The sequence below is a fragment of the Denticeps clupeoides genome, chromosome 17, assembly GCF_900700375.1.
Source record: "Denticeps clupeoides chromosome 17, fDenClu1.1, whole genome shotgun sequence".
Classification (NCBI taxonomy): Eukaryota; Metazoa; Chordata; class Actinopteri; order Clupeiformes; family Denticipitidae; genus Denticeps; species Denticeps clupeoides.
The window spans coordinates 13,760,933-13,780,460 of record NC_041723.1 but is presented as its reverse complement, the minus strand read 5'-3'; the positions used below and the strand labels follow the sequence as shown (position 1 = coordinate 13,780,460).

The 19,528-nt window shown below is 43.5% G+C and overlaps 4 protein-coding genes across 6 annotated transcripts; 2 read left to right on the top strand and 2 right to left on the bottom strand.

Moving 5' to 3' along the window:
- b3gnt9 (UDP-GlcNAc:betaGal beta-1,3-N-acetylglucosaminyltransferase 9) lies at nucleotides 1-3,053 on the bottom strand. 2 transcript variants are annotated; one of them, XM_028957668.1, is made up of 2 exons: nucleotides 2,869-3,053; nucleotides 1-1,944 (listed from the first exon to the last, which is right to left on the bottom strand). In XM_028957668.1, exon 2 carries the CDS (start codon nucleotides 1,679-1,681, stop codon nucleotides 317-319), a length of 1,365 nt encoding a protein of 454 aa, XP_028813501.1. In that variant the 5' UTR covers nucleotides 1,682-1,944; nucleotides 2,869-3,053; the 3' UTR covers nucleotides 1-316. The 2 variants fall into 2 exon arrangements, with proteins under 2 accessions (XP_028813501.1, XP_028813502.1); XM_028957669.1 differs by having other exon boundaries at nucleotides 3,002-3,052.
- Nucleotides 3,054-3,351: 298 nt separating this feature from the next.
- bbs2 (Bardet-Biedl syndrome 2) lies at nucleotides 3,352-10,872 on the bottom strand. 2 transcript variants are annotated; one of them, XM_028958611.1, is made up of 19 exons: nucleotides 10,482-10,868; nucleotides 9,239-9,355; nucleotides 8,569-8,690; nucleotides 8,217-8,444; nucleotides 7,973-8,098; nucleotides 7,746-7,808; nucleotides 7,530-7,607; nucleotides 7,339-7,443; nucleotides 7,165-7,251; nucleotides 6,923-7,058; nucleotides 6,709-6,848; nucleotides 6,462-6,600; nucleotides 6,152-6,323; nucleotides 5,609-5,738; nucleotides 5,309-5,428; nucleotides 5,089-5,226; nucleotides 4,299-4,411; nucleotides 4,060-4,208; nucleotides 3,352-3,792 (listed from the first exon to the last, which is right to left on the bottom strand). In XM_028958611.1, the coding sequence occupies exons 3-19, from the start codon at nucleotides 8,683-8,685 to the stop codon at nucleotides 3,686-3,688; spliced, it is 2,148 nt and encodes a 715-aa protein (XP_028814444.1). In that variant the 5' UTR covers nucleotides 8,686-8,690; nucleotides 9,239-9,355; nucleotides 10,482-10,868; the 3' UTR covers nucleotides 3,352-3,685. The 2 variants fall into 2 exon arrangements, with proteins under 2 accessions (XP_028814444.1, XP_028814445.1); XM_028958612.1 differs by lacking the exon at nucleotides 9,239-9,355 and having other exon boundaries at nucleotides 10,482-10,872.
- Nucleotides 10,539-11,123, top strand: LOC114767085 (metallothionein). Its single transcript, XM_028958613.1, has 3 exons — nucleotides 10,539-10,667; nucleotides 10,750-10,815; nucleotides 10,906-11,123. The coding sequence occupies exons 1-3, from the start codon at nucleotides 10,643-10,645 to the stop codon at nucleotides 10,995-10,997; spliced, it is 183 nt and encodes a 60-aa protein (XP_028814446.1). The 5' UTR covers nucleotides 10,539-10,642; the 3' UTR covers nucleotides 10,998-11,123.
- A 5,741-nt stretch (nucleotides 11,124-16,864) lies between these two features.
- On the top strand, nucleotides 16,865-17,464 carry mt2 (metallothionein 2). The gene is made up of 3 exons (XM_028958216.1): nucleotides 16,865-17,008; nucleotides 17,091-17,156; nucleotides 17,247-17,464. The coding sequence occupies exons 1-3, from the start codon at nucleotides 16,984-16,986 to the stop codon at nucleotides 17,336-17,338; spliced, it is 183 nt and encodes a 60-aa protein (XP_028814049.1). The 5' UTR covers nucleotides 16,865-16,983; the 3' UTR covers nucleotides 17,339-17,464.
- The last annotated feature ends 2,064 nt before the right edge of the window (nucleotides 17,465-19,528 follow it).

Here is a 19,528-nt window from a genome sequence, read left to right as displayed (position 1 = left end):
TTTGTTTTTGTAATTTATTTGTGATTTTGAGAACATTTCTGCTTTACATGCATGTTTTACATGGTTTTCTTGGTTTTAATTTACAGTGTACACATGAAGAATGGCCTAGCCACCCAGCATACCTCCAGAGGTCTAGTGCGGTCCATGCTTGAGAAAATGAGTAAACTGTTCTGACTTAACATTTGGCAGATGGTCATAATATATTGATTTATGTGTATGACAATTAACTTTTCATCTCTAAAGAAAAAAGATCAAATTTCGCTACGTGCAAAGAAATCCAGAAGCAGCTAAAGCACCAAGTGCTGATCTTCAGGCATTATGTAGCACTCACAAATACTTTCATGTTATAATCGTCCTCAACGTCATCTGTGTTTGAGTGGGAGGTTGAAGGGCCTCTCCATTTGAAGGGCCACGGTGTAGGCGCCTGCTTGGTGTGGCACCGGAGCTGAGGGTCGTGCAGCAGGTTCCACATCAGCCAGATCTGTGGGACTTTGAGACTGTGCACCACCATCAGCTCCCGGTAAAAGCAGGGGTTGAACACCTGGAGAGTAGGAGCTGCCGACGGACGCGCGATGCCGAAGGTACGGAAGCCCTCGTGTCTGGTTGGCTGCAGGCCGATCCTCAGTAAACACATTCCCAGGAAGACGTCATCGATCGGGAAGAGCTCAACTTCCTGACACGCCCTGTTCAGTCTCAGTGCTGTGTGGCCCGACATGACGAAGCCACCACCGCCCGCGTAGGAGGGGTAAATACTCTGTCCGTACACTGACTCTGGGACAAAGTACTTGCTGTTGCGCCGACGTATGGGACGGGCATGGACGATTATGTCTCCCACAAACAGGTCCTTGTCAGGGTCTTGACTCTGTAGCATCTCCAAGATGTTGTCAATATTGACATAGACATCAGCGTCCCCCTTGAAGATGAACTTGACCCTGGAGCAGCTCGCATTCACCCACTGCAAGAAGTGGGTCTCTTTCAGTGTTAAATTGAAAAAAGTGTCTTCAAAGTCCCACAGCAGGATGTCCCTGAAGTTTTGGCTCTCGTAGGCCAGGAGCTTGTCCCACAGTGGAAGCACTGTCTGGTTCTTGGGCAACCCTAGTAGAAAGACCGTCTTTACACTGATTCCATGGCGTAGCATGCCCTCTTGTCCCCATGTGCGGCGCACTACCTGCCGCTTGTCAAAGTCTTCCGCCACCGACTTCACAGCAACGAGCAGAAAGGGGGACCCGTCTGGAACCCTGCACTTATCTGGCTGATCCAGTAGTGCGCGGAAATGTCTGTTGTCCTTTTTACGTATATAGTCTTCAAAGTCAAAGGGGACAAGTGGGGTCGGCCCAACAGTAGTCTCAGACGTTTTCTTGACCGCTGCATTAGTCTTGGCCTTAGACTGGACTTTCACCTTCCTTTTCTGTTTGGATTTGGACCCGGGATTGTTTTTCGGTCGATTCTGAGACTCTTTCTGAGACGATTTGCACTGGACTGGGTCTGGCGGTTTAGAAGGCTGGTGGACGAAGGTCTCTTGGTTTGTGACCAGGAGAGTCTCAGAGCCAGTGTCACCTTCCTGCAGGCGCCAGGACTCCCAGATTGGGGCGAGACCGTGATGGGCGTACAACAGTAGGCAGAACAGCAACAATAAGATGAGGCTGCATAGCACATCGCCTTTCATGTGGACCCTTCTCATGGCGTCCGTCTGAAGAAGATCTCCTCGACGGACAATTAGGCTGCTTCAGCTACCAGTCCGTTTGAGATTTTCTGTCTGCCAGAATGCTGATGACCCATCCAGGGCAACATTTTAGAAGAATGTTAAGAATGGCCTTGCTTGTTTTCCCTCGAGGTTTATATTTCCCATCCACTGCATAACTACGTCTCCAGGGGTCTTGAGGAAAGCAGCACTGAGCTGCAGCCATCTAATGTTTTCTTCACTGGGTGCCTTCAGTCCAGCCCCTGCAACACAAACATGTATGCATGTAACAGAAGGTCATGTGAGCTCTCAATGCACTGCCAGAACACTGTTAAACTCAACATCAATACACTTCCAGCCTTATGCACCTGATCTTTGCACATCTCAACTCTTTTTGCACATTCCTGCACATTTTCAAGCATCCACTTACAAGCATCCAACACAATGTTGTCCATTGTTATGTCCTGTTTGACCTGTTCATTGTACAGAACAGTTCTACTTTTCTCCTATAGAGAAACCTGTACAGTATTTAGGTTTTAGTTTTAGTTAGTATAGTTTAGTGTGTATATACATATATATTTTTCTTTTATGATTGCATTATGAGGGGTTCTGTGTGAAACATTTTGGCTCTATAAAGGGTCATCTTGGGTGGCTTGTTGAAGGTAAACTGATTGGCCCGGATCTTTCTGTCTGAGTCAACATGGTATTCACTCTGCGTTTCGGATCATTGCCATGATGCACAACTCGTCACCTGTTGCCCTTTTTCTGCAAGGATCCGGACGCTTCAGCAGCAAAACCCGAGCTTTTTCCAGCATGTGTTTACCAAGCTGTGTCGTCTCAGAACATTGCTGCTTGCTGATCGCTGAGCCTTAGAACCCCAAACAGAACGCAGAACCATCAGTTTATAATATCATCCAGCTTTGGTGTAGCTGTGCAAGTTGACAACCACCAGGAAACCTCCCAGATCTACATTTCATTGCACACACACACACCTTCTGCACGAGCACACATCATGAGGATAAAAGTGTCATGTTATTTTACTTCATTTTTTTTCTTTTGATAAGTAGTTGATAAGTAGTTATTAGTTATAAAAATACATCTCGGGAGGAGATGTTAATCCTTTTTAGGGTTCAGCCAGTTTTGCACAGCAGGACACTGCGCTGCAGTAAAGTTTACAAGCTTCTTACCTGAAATGACCCGAAAGCTGCAACCATATAAGAAGAAACTTGGACCAGCAGATCATTCCGCGGCAAAAGGTTCTTTCCTTTAATAATAACCGCGTCGGGTGAGTTTTGCAGAATGTGCGTCTGCAGCGCGTACCAGGAGCGGCCGCAGCTGGATTCCCCCGCAGGGTCGCAACATCTGCTTTCTGTCTGTGGAAAGCGGAAAGAAACGGAATCCGCGGGAATCACGAGTCTCTGCCGTGACTCGTTCTCGAGATTCGACTCGCGCAAATGAACGGGGGCGGGGCTGTTCAGGTCACGTGGTGGCGAGGAGTCTTCTCACGTCCTCGCCGCCCATCTGCTCTCCATTTCCCGCGCTATCTCTGGACATTGCAGGTCTGTTCATTAAAGTCCAGATTTTCATTCCGGATTTTATTATGGGGCCAGAGTAAGCAAAGACATTTAATGATACAAAAAGGAAAATAGCCACCGAGGGGGAGACACTGCTCTGTTTTTTTTTTTAATAGTTTATTAAGATTCATGTTCTCATACATTTTTTGGTCAGTGGCAATATAAATAAATCATTTGCACAATTGATGGATTTTTTTCCTCAGAAACACACCCGGGGTATCCCACCTCTCTATGTACAAGCTATACATTTTCAACACGTGCAGAACTCACCGCTCCTCAGTAAACAATGAAAACTCTCAAATGGCTTTGGCTACCACACGTGTACACTTTTACCACAATAAAACACCCACCTAACTATGCCTAGAAACACCTCTGCCATGTCAGCGGCTGCGGACCTTCCCATCTCTGCAGGCATTTGCACCAAGGAGCATCAGGAGGACGCCGTTCCTGCCTTCATGATTTTGAAGAGAGCGTTAATGTTGTTGTTTTTGATGGCATCTCTGCAGGCGGAGATGACCTGATTCTTTGGCTTCCCCACTGCGTGGAAAGAAAATAGAATGTCACTCATTTACATTTACGGCATTTACCAGACGCCCTTATCCAGAGCGACTTACAATCAGTAGTTACAGGGACAGTCCCCCCCTGGAGCAACTTAGGGTTAAGTGTCTTGCTCAGGGACACAATGGTAGTAAGTGGGATTTGAACCTGGGTCTTCTGGTTCATAGGTTACTACCACACACTCTGTGTTAACAATACTTAATAATGGTGTCTGCCAACCCGGCCCCCCCAAAAAATCTGACCTACCTCTCAAGCGCCCTGCTCTTTGAATTGCCTGGTTGACAGATTTCAGACACACCAGTAGAGCATTGTGGTTGTTGGAGCGGATTTTGTACTCGTTAATGAGGTCCCGGTTAAGGTCATACAGCTCAATGTAACGCCTCTTCATGTTTACTCTGAAATTTCCAACAAAATATGTCAGTAAAAAAAATAAATCATCATTACAACTTCTTCAATCACAAATCACTAAAGAAAAGAGCCCCCACATGTCACCCATGAGCCTGGCATCTTCTGCCTGAACCAGCATGTTGCGGATGTGGTTGGAGTGATCGGCCATCGCGGCTGTGAGCTTCTGGTGAACTGAGTGGAATTCATCAACCTGCCAAAGGTACATTGCATTTTTAAAATATGTCCAAAAATATGTCCAAAGTCACGATGTTACTCCATTCATTATTTGGAGTAAAGAACTTCAGTGAAATTAATACGTCGATTAATTATTTTAGACTTTTTTTTCTTTCTCGCACTGTTCCAAAACAATTTTCATTGAAATTATAGGCTGATCCAAACTCTTTTTTTCCCCCCCTGACTGTGTGCGTTTGTGTGTATACACACACACACACACGGCTCAAAAAATAAAGGGAACACAAACTCCTAGATCTGAATTAATGAAATATTCTTATTAAATACAAAATCACACCAAAATTATTTATGGAAATCAAATTTATCAACCCATGGAGATCTGGATTTGGAGTCACACTCAAAATGAAAGTGAAAGTGATGTGATTCTCACTGTTGCCAGATCAAATCCTGAGGTGCCACTGAGTAAAGCACCATCCCCACACACTGCTCCCCGTTCGCCTGTCATGGCCACCCACTGCTCACCAAGTGTGATGAGTTAAAAGCAGAGGACACATTCTGTTGTGTCACTGTGTGCTGTGCTGCAGTGTATCACAATGACAATCACTTTCACTTCACTCACGTAGATAATAAATTCAGAGGTGAACCACAAAGAAGCATATAATAAGAGATTAAAGGAATACAGAGATGTATTCTCACCTCTGTAAGCGTAACCCTGAGCTCCTGGAAGTAGGCTGGGAAATCTGCTTCAGCCTGCAGGTCATCAATGGCCAGAAATGAAGCAAGCGACTGGACCAGATCTCCTGCCAGGTCAATGTCATCTGTATTAAATGTAATCTGAAGGGAACAAAAGCTTCGTAAGCATTCAGCCGACTGTATTACTTCTTAAATAATTAATAATACCATATTTTTTTTATACCTCACCACTGGACTGCATACTAATAGTTAAAAGTCCTCCAGCACGTAGACAAGTGAAAGTCACATCAGGAGAATCCATCCCCTCAGGTAGCAAGAAGTTTTGGTTCAACCACATAACTACCTGGGGACCAAATTTGGTGTTCAAGTGAACCCCTGGGTTTCTGGGAAACAACTTTGTGTCTTTACACTTAAATACAAAAAATAAGCATTACTGCATGAGCCCCACATTCAGTTCAGTTAACGGATGAGAGTGTTTGTGTGTGTGTGTGTGTGTGTGTGTGTGTGTGTGTGTGTGTGTTACTCTTTGAGGTCTGTCGTTGATGCTGAAGGTGACTCTTCCTGTGGGTCTTGTGGCTGTCGGGTCAACATTAAGGTCATACATGGAAAACCGAGGCAACTGGCGGGTGATCTCAAATACATGAAATTGTGCGCTGAAAGAACAAGGGAAGAGTAAGAGGGGCAAAAATCTACATTATGCCAATATTTACAAAACTTTTTTCCTGCACAGGTTATTGTTTGAAGGCAAAATCTTATATGAACTTCTGATGGAGCATTTGAAATAGAGATATTACATGAGAATGACAGTCAGGTTTCTATTACTCCAATCAATCCAAAAAAATGTATCAATCAAAAGTTCACCAAATTCATGTATTTGCCTAACAATCAGTGTGGTTATGTTATTATATTAACAAATGTTTCAGCATATATAAGACAAACTATAGAAAATGATTGGATATGACATGATTGGATTCTGTATAAGAACACCAACCAACACAACTAAATCAAACTTATGATTTCTTCTCATAGGTCAACAAATGTTCCATCACAACCATTACGTCCTTACCTGGTCCTCCCACCCACAAAGGCTTTTATGTGTAGGTCCACAGGAATGTCTTTTGGTGGGATGATAGGAACCCGGATGCATCCAGAGAGATTTTGGGCACTTGGGTGCACCACATGGCTCTCTCCCTCAAATATTCCCTCAGCAAAGATAAGCACGGCTCGAATTATAGTTTCTGATAGAAAAAAAAAAAAAAATCAAGCAAATAACTTCACACCTCCACCACCTGAGGGGTGGTTTCTAGTCCGGTGGCTTTAACCCGCTGCACATCCTGTCTGGGAACTGACGCAGAAGTGAATGGGACTGTCCTTACCGTTGGGGGTGGAGATGCTGAGCTCTATATGAGCCCTCTGGCTCTCCGTAGCTGCTCGGACTGACAGTGCGGTCTGGAGCTGAGTGTTGGCTGGTATGACGCCCATCTGAGAGTCCACTTCTGACACTCCTGGAGATGCCTTTAAATAAGCATATGAACTATCACACCAAAAAGAAAGCGGCACGACTGTAGGTTCTGTAAAACCCACGCATATGAATAAATCATCAGAAAGTGGTCATGCGTTTACCTTGGCATTTTCCTCATAGTTTCGGAGCTCTAGTAAGAGGTTCTGTTTCCGCTGGCTCAATTCTCGAATCAGATCCTGCTCCACGCTGGAATCCATCAGATTACCCTTCATCTCTTTACTGGCTGGCAGGTAGCCACGTACTAGAAACAAACGCACATAATTCTGATCAATTTGAACCCATGTTAAAAGCTTCAGTAGATTACAGCCACCTTACCCTCCCCTTCCACAGAGGTACAAATGAGCTGAATCTGTCCGTCCATGCGATAGTCCCCTTCCACCACTCCAGCAATTGAAGACGAAAAGTTGTCTTTGAAGATGACTTCACCTGTGCGGTCACTGCGGGCATCGATCTTAACAAGAGGTTTATTAGCGAGGTCATTAGGGCACAGTGACTGGGATTTTTGTATAATATTAATGAAAATACAAAAAAAATACATTTTTCAAATGAATACTCACCTTCCCGTTCGACCATCCAGTGATAAGCTCAACAACTCCATCAGCGTTGAGGTCGAATGCGTGGATGCTCATTGCATGATTTTTGGACTGCAAGTAAGTAGGGGAAATTATTACACACCATAAATAAAAAATGAAACACAATTAAAGCAAACATCAGAAACTATAGAACCATACCTTTATTCTCCAGTACCTGGCAGTACGGTCGTATACCCCTACCGTGCCATTTGCCAAAGCATAACCAAACCTGCTGCCATGCATGTGACAGAGAGATGTGACTGTCTGTAAAGTAGAGGTGAAAGAGTCAGCATTTAATTGTATAAAGATTTTTTTTTATGAATTCTTCATATATTAGTTCTAGACTGTACCTCATTTTCAGCCATCTCAGTCACCAACTCATCCTCTTTAAAGACCCTAATATCAAAATCCTCAGAGCCAACCAGAAGCTGTAATGGCAAGACAGCCCTGAACATTACAGGTAAACAATGACTTGGATAATGCATGACATTTGGAAAATAGTGTTTACATTACAGTAGTGATTACATTTTCATTGTTATCATGCATTGTTATCTCAGAAAACAGACCTCATTTTTGCCATCCCCAGTGAAGTCACAGAGCACCAATGACCGTACGTTATCCCCAGTAACCTACAGACATTGCAAAAAGAAATACTGATGATATTATATACTAAGATGCTAAACTATTATTGATGGATATTTCGTGTATTATTAATTTGACATTAAATGTCATCAAAATAATATTGCTGAATTAATATGCACTGTGTAAATAATGGGATATATGCAGACACTACCGTCCAGAACTGGTCATTTCCCTCATAATCAAAGCCTTGCAGGGCACAATTCCCTCCAATTATGGCAAGAGGATACTGGATGTCGCCCAGTTTCCCCAAGACAATAGCATTCGCTCCATCTGTCACCTATAAAACAAGGCACAAATATATATATTTATATGAAAATATGATGAGGGTCGTGATTTTCTAACTGGGATTAATCAACAACATCATGTATACATACATGTATACAGTGCAAATGTACCTCTCTGTAGAAGATGTCAGCATTATCATGAACATCGTAGGCCAACAAGCTGGTCTGAGACCCCACAAGCAGGGTATCGCCGGTGGTGTTGGGCCCTAGTGTGCCCGCTGTCAGGCAGCTGACAGCCTGGTTGATGTTGAGTAGCGTGATGTCGGAGTCCTGGGCACTCTGGCTCAACCGATGGGCGACATTTCTCTGGGCACGCGTGTGAGGATTGTGGATGAAAACCTACAGCGGGCGAGAGAGAAACTGTTTTAGCCATTATTCCTTATTTATATTGTCTATGAGCATATTTTATTGCTGATTGCTACATACATGTGACAACTTCTTAAAAAGACAAGTGCGACTTTACCTTCCCCGCTTGCGTAGCTGCTGTGAGGCATGGATGAACTCCATCGAACTTTCCAACCGTAACCATGCGCGGGTTAATTTTATGGTTCAATTTGAGGGTGAAGATTGGCACCAACATGGTGGCTAGAACACAAAATGAGGTTTATGCCCATTTATCCTAAATGACATTTTAATAAATATATAGTCCTAGTGTTTTATTCGACTTCAGGTTAGGCACTATTGTACTGGCACATGCAGAATTGTGGAGAGAAACATCACTAAAACTGATCACACCTTCATCACATAATGTGCTTACTGTCGCCTAGCAACAGGGCAGCTTTTCAAGCTTCCAGTCTAATCCCTGTTCTTTGCTTTTCCTGTCTGCCTTTTAAAGCAAAATCAGACAACGCGCCTGACAGCAGAAAATATATACACGCACACATATATATATTTATACCTAACACGGATAACACGGATCTGTCTTACAACTTTACCATAAACAGCCATACAGAATAAATGAGTTGTACGCGATGCTAAAGTAAACTAGTTTGCTTGGCGTGTTAGCTCCCTAGCATGCTAGCTAACTCTACATTTCGCTCTTTGGTTCCAATGAGTGAAGTAACTGCGCTGCACATGTATGACATGTCAGGCATTTGCTGCTGCTTTTTTATATGTATAAAAGCGCATCTTACGGGTTTTCCAGATTTGTTAGCACGCCCGACGTGTTCTAGGAGGTATGATGCTTCGCAGGAGCATGTTCACTAAGACAGGCGCGGCGCGGCGATGTCAACAAATTGCGTCTTCGCGATCTTTAAAAAAAAGGGTTAAAAAAACAGTTGAGAACCACATTCGTTCTCTATTGTACAGATATATACACGTATTGCTGAGTATTAAATATTTTCCACGCTTGTATGTGTCAAAACACTCATAGTTCCAAAATGTGCCCGCGTGATGAATAGATTTCATACAAATAAATCAAAGTAAATTTGAGATACAAGGTAAGATATTATTAAAACTCAGATGCATACATCACTTCCAACCACGCGTGATGGTTAAACCATGTTGTACAACAAAGTGGTCAGTCATTAGGGAACTGCACTTGGAACGCCGGACTGTGTGAACATGCCCAAAGAAAGGGGCGTGGCGTTGAAGCAGTGACGTGGCAATAAACGTCACGGTCGCCGTGTGCACCGTGCACGAGGTGAAGTGCCGAGCGCGACTTTGTGTCCGTCAATGAGATTACGTCACCGACAGTAATATATTAATTCACGGTGCAATAGTTATAATATACGAGTCTGTTGTTCTATTTGATTACATCTTTACAGCGTTCCAAGCCAAATAACAGCTGACTTTTATACTGTGAGCTGTAGTGACATCTACATTTCCTCGAATTTGGTTTTGTCCCTCCGTGCACACGACAACAGAGCAAATGTGACGCTGCGTGCTCTTCATCACCTTCGTCTGAATGGCTGTCCAGATTATATTATATTATTTAGATTTAGTGACCCACACGTCACGAGGATTAAAAAAAACACCCCAGTAAACACCGCGACCGGGCGCAAAAGGCGCCTGGCTGATGAATGGCGTGTTCATTCTGCTCCGCTTTCACAACAACGCCGTGTGCAGCGGCGGGGTTACCGAGGGGAGCTCACTTCAGCTTCCAGAGGCTCGATTACCTTTAATTACTTATTTACGTGTATTTACAACATACGAAAGTTTGCATCCTATTACAGAGTCCCACATATTTACTGTATTAATATAATTAGTGTGACTGTAATATCATTCTTTGTAGGCTTCACTGTGGCCTCGGCCTTGAAATACAGGTTTTATGTACAGAAGTTTATTGTTATTTAGTGGGACCGAGCCAGTACACTTCTATAAGCCGCAGACCCCGGCCCGGTTCCGCGTCTCACTGCCCGGCGCGCTGCTTCTTACCGCGGACACCGTGTGCAACCAGGGGGCGTGTTCGCGTCGCGGGTATAAATCAGGCGCGGCGAGGCCAAGCGTGCAGTTCGCGGACTGACGTGGGCAGGAGAAAGAAGGACGCGGCTTCCAAATCCTCCAGGAGGCGCCTGAATCTAAGAAGGGAAAAGAAAATGGATCCTTGCGATTGCTCCAAGAGTACGTAGTCCACGCCGTTCTTCCTCTACCGATTTAATGTCGCTGTTCCGTGGTTGGGACTAACGAGCTCCTTCTGTCGCAGGTGGATCATGCAACTGCGGCACCAGCTGCAAATGCACAAACTGCAAGTGTACTACTTGTAAGAAAAGTGAGTTTCCTTCTTTTTAATCTACATGATGTGTGTGTTGTAATATTAATGAGGCGTTAACGAGTCTGCCCGGTTAACCCCCCTCTACAGGCTGCTGCTCCTGCTGTCCTTCTGGCTGCAGCAAGTGTGCATCTGGCTGCGTGTGCAAGGGCGACTCGTGTGGCTCGAGTTGCTGCCAGTGAAGGGAGGAGACCAGATGATGGCAGCTACGCTTCTACAAGTGGAGTCCCGTGTTTGTTTTCTAGTGCTGTCTTATGCTTTTTGTACCCTTTTTATGTGACGTTAATAAATAAGTATTCCTGACTGCATACCGCCTCTGGAATTCTGTTCGCCTAAAACTGTTGGCTAATTTGCTAAATCCAATGTATGGAAGCAGATCTCTGTGACTAATTTAAGAATTGAGCCTTTATCAAACCCTCTGGGGCCAACACAGCATGTGCCAGGGAGGCCACATCTAGCTGGTTAAATTGCACAAATCAAATGGACTGACCCTCCATGCATTACAGCCCAGGAACATGCAATGCTCCGTGTAGAACGTGCCCTCAAGCTCTTGGGGGCTTGCACCTTTGAATCCATACGCCAGGCATATCGCTTTAACGATCCAATTGGATAACCTATGGTCTGAAGATTCTCCGTCATCCAGGTGAATTTGTCTGAAAGTTGAGTCGTGGCAACTGGACTTGTTAATGTAGAGACATTTCATTCTGCATCCACAGAACTTTGCTTAAATTTATCCTCCAGGTTGGTTTCACCTCACCCCTGGCTTGAAAACGCTCGTTAAGTGAAACAAAAGCAGCGGAGGGGGGTGGGTAGATGGGTGAATTGTCATTGTGAAACACAACGAAATGTGTCCTCTGCTTTTAACCATCACTCTTAGTGAGCAGTAGGGAGCCATGAAAGGCACCCATGGAACCTGCTGATTGTGGGTCTGTTTCCTTACTCGCTAGGCCACCACTGCCGTTGATTGTGGTTGTGTCTCCCAAAACTTGCTGGGCTCAAACTGGACATAATAAATTCAGCCTTTGATTCTTCCATGAGGCAAGTGGAGGGGGATGAAAAGCCACCTACACATGTTGGAGTAGAAGGGTCACCTTGGTATAATTCTTCTGACTTTATTAGTGGAATTGCTATGAATGTTCTAATTTCATCATTTTGCATAATTAAGTATTAAGTGGTTTATTTGAGTGAATATCAATACTTGGGACTACACTCACAATTCCATCATTGCAAGGGGTTGAATGTACATTCATCAGTATTTTTGGTGATAGCCACAGTGCTTTCTGACAAAAAAATACAATGTGATTTTGTGGAGAAAAAAAACACAATTGGATGATTATAGAGAACTAATTGAATCCTTTAAAGCAGAACTTGTGTTGAGTGACCAGTCAAAATCTCAGCTTGATGATGTTGAAAAGGGGAATATAGAGTCCTCCATCGGTGACATGCATGATCAGTGGGGTTTCTAGGGGCGGGGCCACAGGGGCATTGGCCCAAGCTGAAATCTGATTGATCCTGTCAATCAGATGGAGGCAAGTTAAAGCCCAGTGGTGCTAATGAAACACATTGGAAACTCAAGTGTCAAACAAAGGTTACAGAAAAGAAGATTTTTTTCATCCGATAAACCAGGGTGTTATCCAGCACAAATTTGATTTGTCCAAAAAAAAAAAATTCTTCCAATCATATATAGTAGATGTTATATGGTTTTGGCTGCCAGCTGCAGAACAACAGACAACACACAATAAAAACACACACACAATCTGTTACCAACCCCCTGCACTGATAAATTTCACATCACACCCTGAACAAAAAGCTCAGGACAGAGCTATCAGCTGGACTAATGTTCTGTTCTCTCACACACACACACACAGTCTCTCCATTTATCAAAGTATGTGGCCTTGATGGCCACAAGCTCGCTGGAGCGGCGCTTCAAAAAAGCATCAGCTGCTGTTCAACACAAAAAACACAAAAGCAAAACATCGACTCATAGAAATTACATTGGAATAAGCTCATTGTTTTCTCTACATTGTTTGTGAATTGCTTTAATCATAAATCACCTTTACTAAGTTTTTGGCCACATTCACCATAAAAAGAACATGTGGGGTGCATGAGGGTCTTAATCTGCCAGAACTGCCGCTCGTTTGTTGCGGGTGATCAAGATCCTTTATATATTAGACTGTGTGCAGTGTTGGGTTGTTTAGATGTTGGTTTTCCAGGCATGTGCACCATTGTTTTTATTTATTAAAACCATTTGAGGTTTATTAGGATCTAAACTATACAACCCATGTGTTTCACTTTAGCCGTTTTTCACATCATATATTACAGCTGATTTGGGAATTATAATAGAATAATTAAAATAAAAAATATATAATAAAAATGATATTATAGATTATTTCCGGTTATGGCCATCACTTAAGCAGATGGTTCTCACTGCTCCTCTACTTTCCTACTAAATCCCTTGATACAGCTGTGGAGGGCGCACCGAATCAGGCTGAGGAGTGATGTCATAGCACCACCGAAAACTTAATAATATTTCTCAACTACAATGACAAGCTGCCAGTCATCATCTGGACCAAGAAAGAAGTTTGAAGTGCGGTTCTACCCAGACTTCACTGCTGGAGACCATCAATGTAGAAAGAAATTTGACCCGGTCTACCAAGAACTACAAAACCTTAGAATCCGAAATGGGCTGATTAACCCTTCAAGATAAAGACCAAATTTACATATTTAAAATGGCACTAAATTGCACTAAAGTGCAAGAGATTGTGCAGAGGATACAGGAAGAAGCTGAAGAGAGTTAGGTACAGTCTACAGCAGCAGCAAATGATGGGATTATGTCAATGTGTAAGATATATAGACACATTTTACATTTAATTAATTACTCAGACTTGTCAGTGAGGTTGCCAGTGGGAGTCTATCGCAAAGAGTTGACAAGATACTTCTATTTTGTATATTCTGCCATAATAGTGTGAAGCCACAGTGCTCCTGGCTTACCAGGTCCCGATCCGTTCATTGCCTGGCACCCTGGGCAATATTCTCGCGTGTCCCGTGTCTTTTAAAACCTGTATTGTTATAAATGCTCCTGTATGTTGCTAGTCTGCCTGCTCGCATTATTTCTGTCACCCGGTTGCGTGAGGAGCTCTATGCACTTTTGTCACGTTACATGCAGGGACAGTCCCAGCCTGGTTGTATGATGCTCACAAAACTTTGGTCATAATTTTTCTGTGTATTTTGAGTTTTTGAGTCTCTTTTGAATAAAAGTGGAAGTGAAGTGATTATCATTGTGAAACCCTGCAGCACAGCACACGCTGACACAATGAAATGTGTCCTCTGTAGCGCTGAAACGATTATTCGAATAACTCGAATGATTCGATTACAAAAAATGTTCGAGGAAAATTCTTTGCCTCGAGGCTTCGTTTAAGTCCATCTATTATCGTATCGCTCCCGCGGAGCTACGCAGTGCAGAGCTGCGCAGCCCCAGAATCATTGTTTTACATGGACTGTGTTAACTGACGCACATTTCAAAGATTTAAGGAGCCGCGATTTATTGCCGGAAAATGAAGATACCGGTGTGCGTAAAAGGCATAAAATGTCTTAAGTGTGGGACCATTTTACGCTGCGTGGACAACGTAGTGGAGTGTACGCACTGTAAAACGGACCTGGCTTACCATAATAGTACTTCGTCAAAACTATAGCACCTTAACCGAACAAGTCCTCACGTAAACCGCACTTCTCCAAGAGAACTCGGAGCTTCTACAAGGTATCGTATTTTTATGATTGCTAACTAACATTAGTGCTTCTTAGAACGTACATTATTTGTAATTATTTGTGTTATGAGTCGATAGCAACGAGGCATGATAAGTAGCAAGAGAGCAAATACACCAAGATCTCACTCATGTAATTCACCCCTCCTGCACGCCACACACACACACTGATAGGTTACATCTTAAAACACGCCTTCCCCAGACAGAAGGTAGTAATAATAAATGCAACAGATGGACAAATGTACATTCATTAGCATATAGATTTACTTTTGGCCGAGTTCATAGCATTTGTTGCACAAATCAATGTTTTTTTTTTTCTTCCCCACAGTACATCACAGCGGCGCAGGCTTGCACATGCATTGCACACATTACACACGCACTAAGACAAATTCTCTGTGGGGACGGTGCTTTGCTCAGTGGAACCTCAGTGGCACCTTGGGATTCGAACCGGAAACCTTCTGATTATGGGGCCGCTTCCTTAACCGCTAGGCCAATACTGCCCCAAAATGCACTCAGGGAAGAGCCATCACCAGATAGCTCTTTATGACGATGTTAAAATTATCATAAATCCCTATGTGCTCAAAGCTGTCATAGACATTAAATTAGGAAACAAAACAAATCAGTCTCAAGCGGCGTTAAGCGCCCTTATGGCGTCATAAGTGGACAAATTCCAGATCCGACCATCTGAGCTGCTGCTCTCTGAACGGCGAAGCAGAACGGCCTAAGCGCTCTTTACACCTGTCACCATTTCTAGCCACTGCAGGACCATAGACAGTCTGGGGAACTCATATTAATGAGTGAAATTTTCTTAAAAAGAGAATGTGCCCAATCAATGTTTGAGACCTCGGTTTCACAAACATTTGTATATAATTACTCAAGTAGTTCATCTTTGCAGCAAAAAAAATAGAGTTGAAATAGAGTTGAAATAGAGATGGAAGAGGCTATTGTTGTAAAAGTGAGTGCAGTGAGGTAAATAACTGTACTTCATTAATGCACAAGGAAATTAATGAAGAAAAAAACATACTATAGCAAACCAAACACTAACAGTGAGGCATCAAGCCCAGCAGGACACGTTTTCAGGCTCCTGAACCTTCAGTTTTCTCAGGGGATCCATTGAAGTTCATTGAATGGTGCACAAGCTTCGAGGTGTTGCTAGATCAGCGGGGTAAACATGTAGCTGACAGGCTGTTTTACCTGCAAAAGTACATCAGCTACACGGTTTGTAGTGGAAGGAAGCTTTTATAGAAAGGTTGGAGTCTACGATCAATCTTGGGAGAGCTTGACTGCTTGTTATGGTCATTCCTTCATAATCCATCATGCTTTCATAGAAATACATAACGATAAATTTGGGATTCGCGAGATGCATAACTACGCATGAAGGTTAAACCGTGTTCTGGAACAAACGGGGAACTGTGGGAACTGAATTAAGGGAACTGTGTGAACGTGCCCAAGAAAGGGGCGTGACCACCGACGTCACGGTCGCCGTGTGCACCGTGCACGAGGTGAAGAGCCGAGCGCGACTTTGTGTCCGTCAAAGAGATTACGTCACCGACAGTAATATATTAATTCACGGTGCAATAGTTATAATATACGAGTCTGTTGTTCTATTTGATTACATCTTTACAGCGTTCCAAGCCAAATAACAGCTGACTTTTATACTGTGAGCTGTAGTGACATCTACATTTCCTCGAATTTGGTTTTGTCCCTCCGTGCACACGACAACAGAGCAAATGTGACGCTGCGTGCTCTTCATCACCTTCGTCTGAATGGCTGTCCAGATTATATTATATTAATTAGATTTTGTGACCCACACGTCACGAGGATTAAAAAAAACACCCCAGTAAACACCGCGACCGGGCGCAAAAGGCGCCTGGCTGATGAATGGCGTGTTCATTCTGCTCCGCTTTCACAACAACGCCGTGTGCAGCGGCGGGGTTACCGAGGGGAGCTCACTTCAGCTTCCAGAGGCTCGATTACCTGTAATTACTTATTTACGTGTATTTACAACATACGAAAGTTTGCATCCTATTACAGAGTCCCACATATTTACTGTATTAATATAATTAGTGTGACTGTAATATCATTCTTTGTAGGCTTCACTGTGGCCTCGGCCTTGAAATACAGGTTTTATGTACAGAAGTTTATTGTTATTTAGTGGGACCGAGCCAGTACACTTCTATAAGCCGCAGACCCCGGCCCGGTTCCGCGTCTCACTGCCCGGCGCGCTGCTTCTTACCGCGGACACCGTGTGCAACCAGGGGGCGTGTTCGCGTCGCGGGTATAAATCAGGCGCGGCGAGGCCAAGCGTGCAGTTCGCGGACTGACGTCGGCAGGAGAGAGAGAGAGAGAAAAGGACGCGGCTTCCAAATCCTCCAGGAGGCGCCTGAATCTAAGAAGGGAAAAGAAAATGGATCCTTGCGATTGCTCCAAGAGTACGTAGTCCACGCCGTTCTTCCTCTACCGATTTAATGTCGCTGTTCCGTGGTTGGGACTAACGAGCTCCTTCTGTCGCAGGTGGATCATGCAACTGCGGCACCAGCTGCAAATGCACAAACTGCAAGTGTACTACTTGTAAGAAAAGTGAGTTTCGTTCTTTTTCATCTACATGATGTGTGTGTTGTAATATTAATAAGGCGTTAACGAGTCTGCCCGGTTAACCCCCCTCTACAGGCTGCTGCTCCTGCTGTCCTTCTGGCTGCAGCAAGTGTGCATCTGGCTGCGTGTGCAAGGGCGACTCGTGTGGCTCGAGTTGCTGCCAGTGAAGGGAGGAGACCAGATGATGGCAGCTACGCTTCTACAAGTGGAGTCCCGTGTTTGTTTTCTAGTGCTGTCTTATGCTTTTTGTACCCTTTTTATGTGACCTTAATAAATAAGGATTCCTGACTGCATACCGCCTCTGGAATTCTGTTCGCCTAAAACTGTTGGCTAATTTGCTAATTGACCAAGTTCTTACTCGCAAATTGAAACTACAGAAGCCGTGGTTTCACCTTGTATCTCGCATTCTCCAACTGGTCCCCATAACCGCTGAAGGTACGAGGAAGACCCTCGTCTAGACTCTTCTGTCTTGGTCCCTCGGTGGTGGAATGAACTCCCCCCCCCCCCCCCTCGAGGACAAAGCTGCACAGTATTTCTGAACTGCAGCTAAGACTTCATTCTTTAGTGATCGTGCGTCTCGGCAAGGATCTCGCGATACGAACTAATGTTGTACTTTACACATTTAAATATTCTACGGTTCACTGACGTGATGTTTTGAGAGTTCACGCTGGCTGAAATGGCCAGGCGTTAATTCAGAGCACCCAGTTGTACAGCGCCACCCACAGGAGCCGCACGCTCACTGAAGAAAGCGCTCGACAGCACCACCTGGTGGACTAAATGTGTACACAGACGGACACTGGAGGATACAACTTCCCTCAGATTGACAGTTTTGTTAATGCAGAATGAAATGTCTCTACATTAAGGAAAGTCTAGTTGCCATGACTCAACTTTCAGACAAATTCACCTGGATGACTGAGAATCTTCACAAACATATTTGTATACAGATATACCGATTTTTGTCCCTTTATTGATACAATATCACCACGTCAAATATCATGATATGTTGCTGTATTGATATTTTCTAACACCCCTACTTTTTAGACAATACTTATAATTGACTGACTTATAACTTTCTTATAGTCTGACTTATATAAGTACAGCTACAACCAAGAAAATAAAATGGTTTGTATTCATGAAAGTGAAACACTGCAGCACAGCACACGGTGACATGGTAAAATGTGTCCTCTGCTTTTAACCTTCACCCATGGTGAGCAGTGGGCAGCAATGACAGGTGCCCGGGGAGCAGTGTGTTTGTCCCAGAACTGATTTCTTCATTGATGGTAACACAGAAGCACTCTCTGGATAAAGGCTTCTGCCAAATGTCACAAATGTAAATGATCAGTTGTGTTAACATTTATAACTCAAGCTGACGTCACACAATGAACTGGTGTTAAAGGAACAGAATATTATATTGACTCAACATTTAATGCAATCTTATATAAACCCTTGTGTTGTCTTCAGTGATATTTTCATGTCTTTCAGAAGTTAATACGTCATAACTTTTTTCATATAATTGCCTGAAAATGACATGGGTTTTGTTAAATTATGTGTGTTTTAATTAAATGTATACCACCTGTGGTCTTCCTGGTGACAATTACAACACTGCCAGTTTCAGTGTTGCAATGGGTCAAAGTATTGCATTTTCCACACACAAAAGGACTTCAAAAACACACATGTACATGCTTCAAAGCAACAAGTATTCCAATTCTCAGACATACATTGGGCCAAACACAGGCTAGACATTTGTAAATACTGTTCATTTCCTCTCTGACTCACTCCTTCCCAGGGTTACTCCCCTTTTTTTACTTTTTAGTACATATTTTCCTTGTGTGCAGATTGGGTTTGTGGGGGGTGTCAACTCTGGGGCCTGTCAAAGCCCATTGAGCCATACTGTACGTGATTTTTATAAAAGAAATAAATGTTGTTGTTGTATGTTGGCCATCAGAGAGAGAGGAGCCCTCACATGCTAATAGAATAAAGTCTACGCTTGAGTTATTTATGACACAGGAAATTTAAAAGGTACTGAAGGAAATGACCAATAAGGAAGGCCATTGTGTTGGAAAGAAGAAGATGGATAAAACAGATCTACAGGGATACCTGGGTCTTTTGATTTTTTTTAAAGGAATTCCATGTCTAGAGTCATCTATTTTAATGATTATGACACCATACCATGCCCTACAACAGATGTAGGATAAGTGGGTATGTTGCCTGCAGTTCTCTACAATATCAGACGAATTAGAAACGACTTCACAAAAAAGTGAAACCAAAAAATGGATTTCATTTCACCCCTTGTGCTTTATAAGCAGTCAAACCCACCAAGTAAAATGTGACCAGGAGGACAAAAGGTGTGACTATTT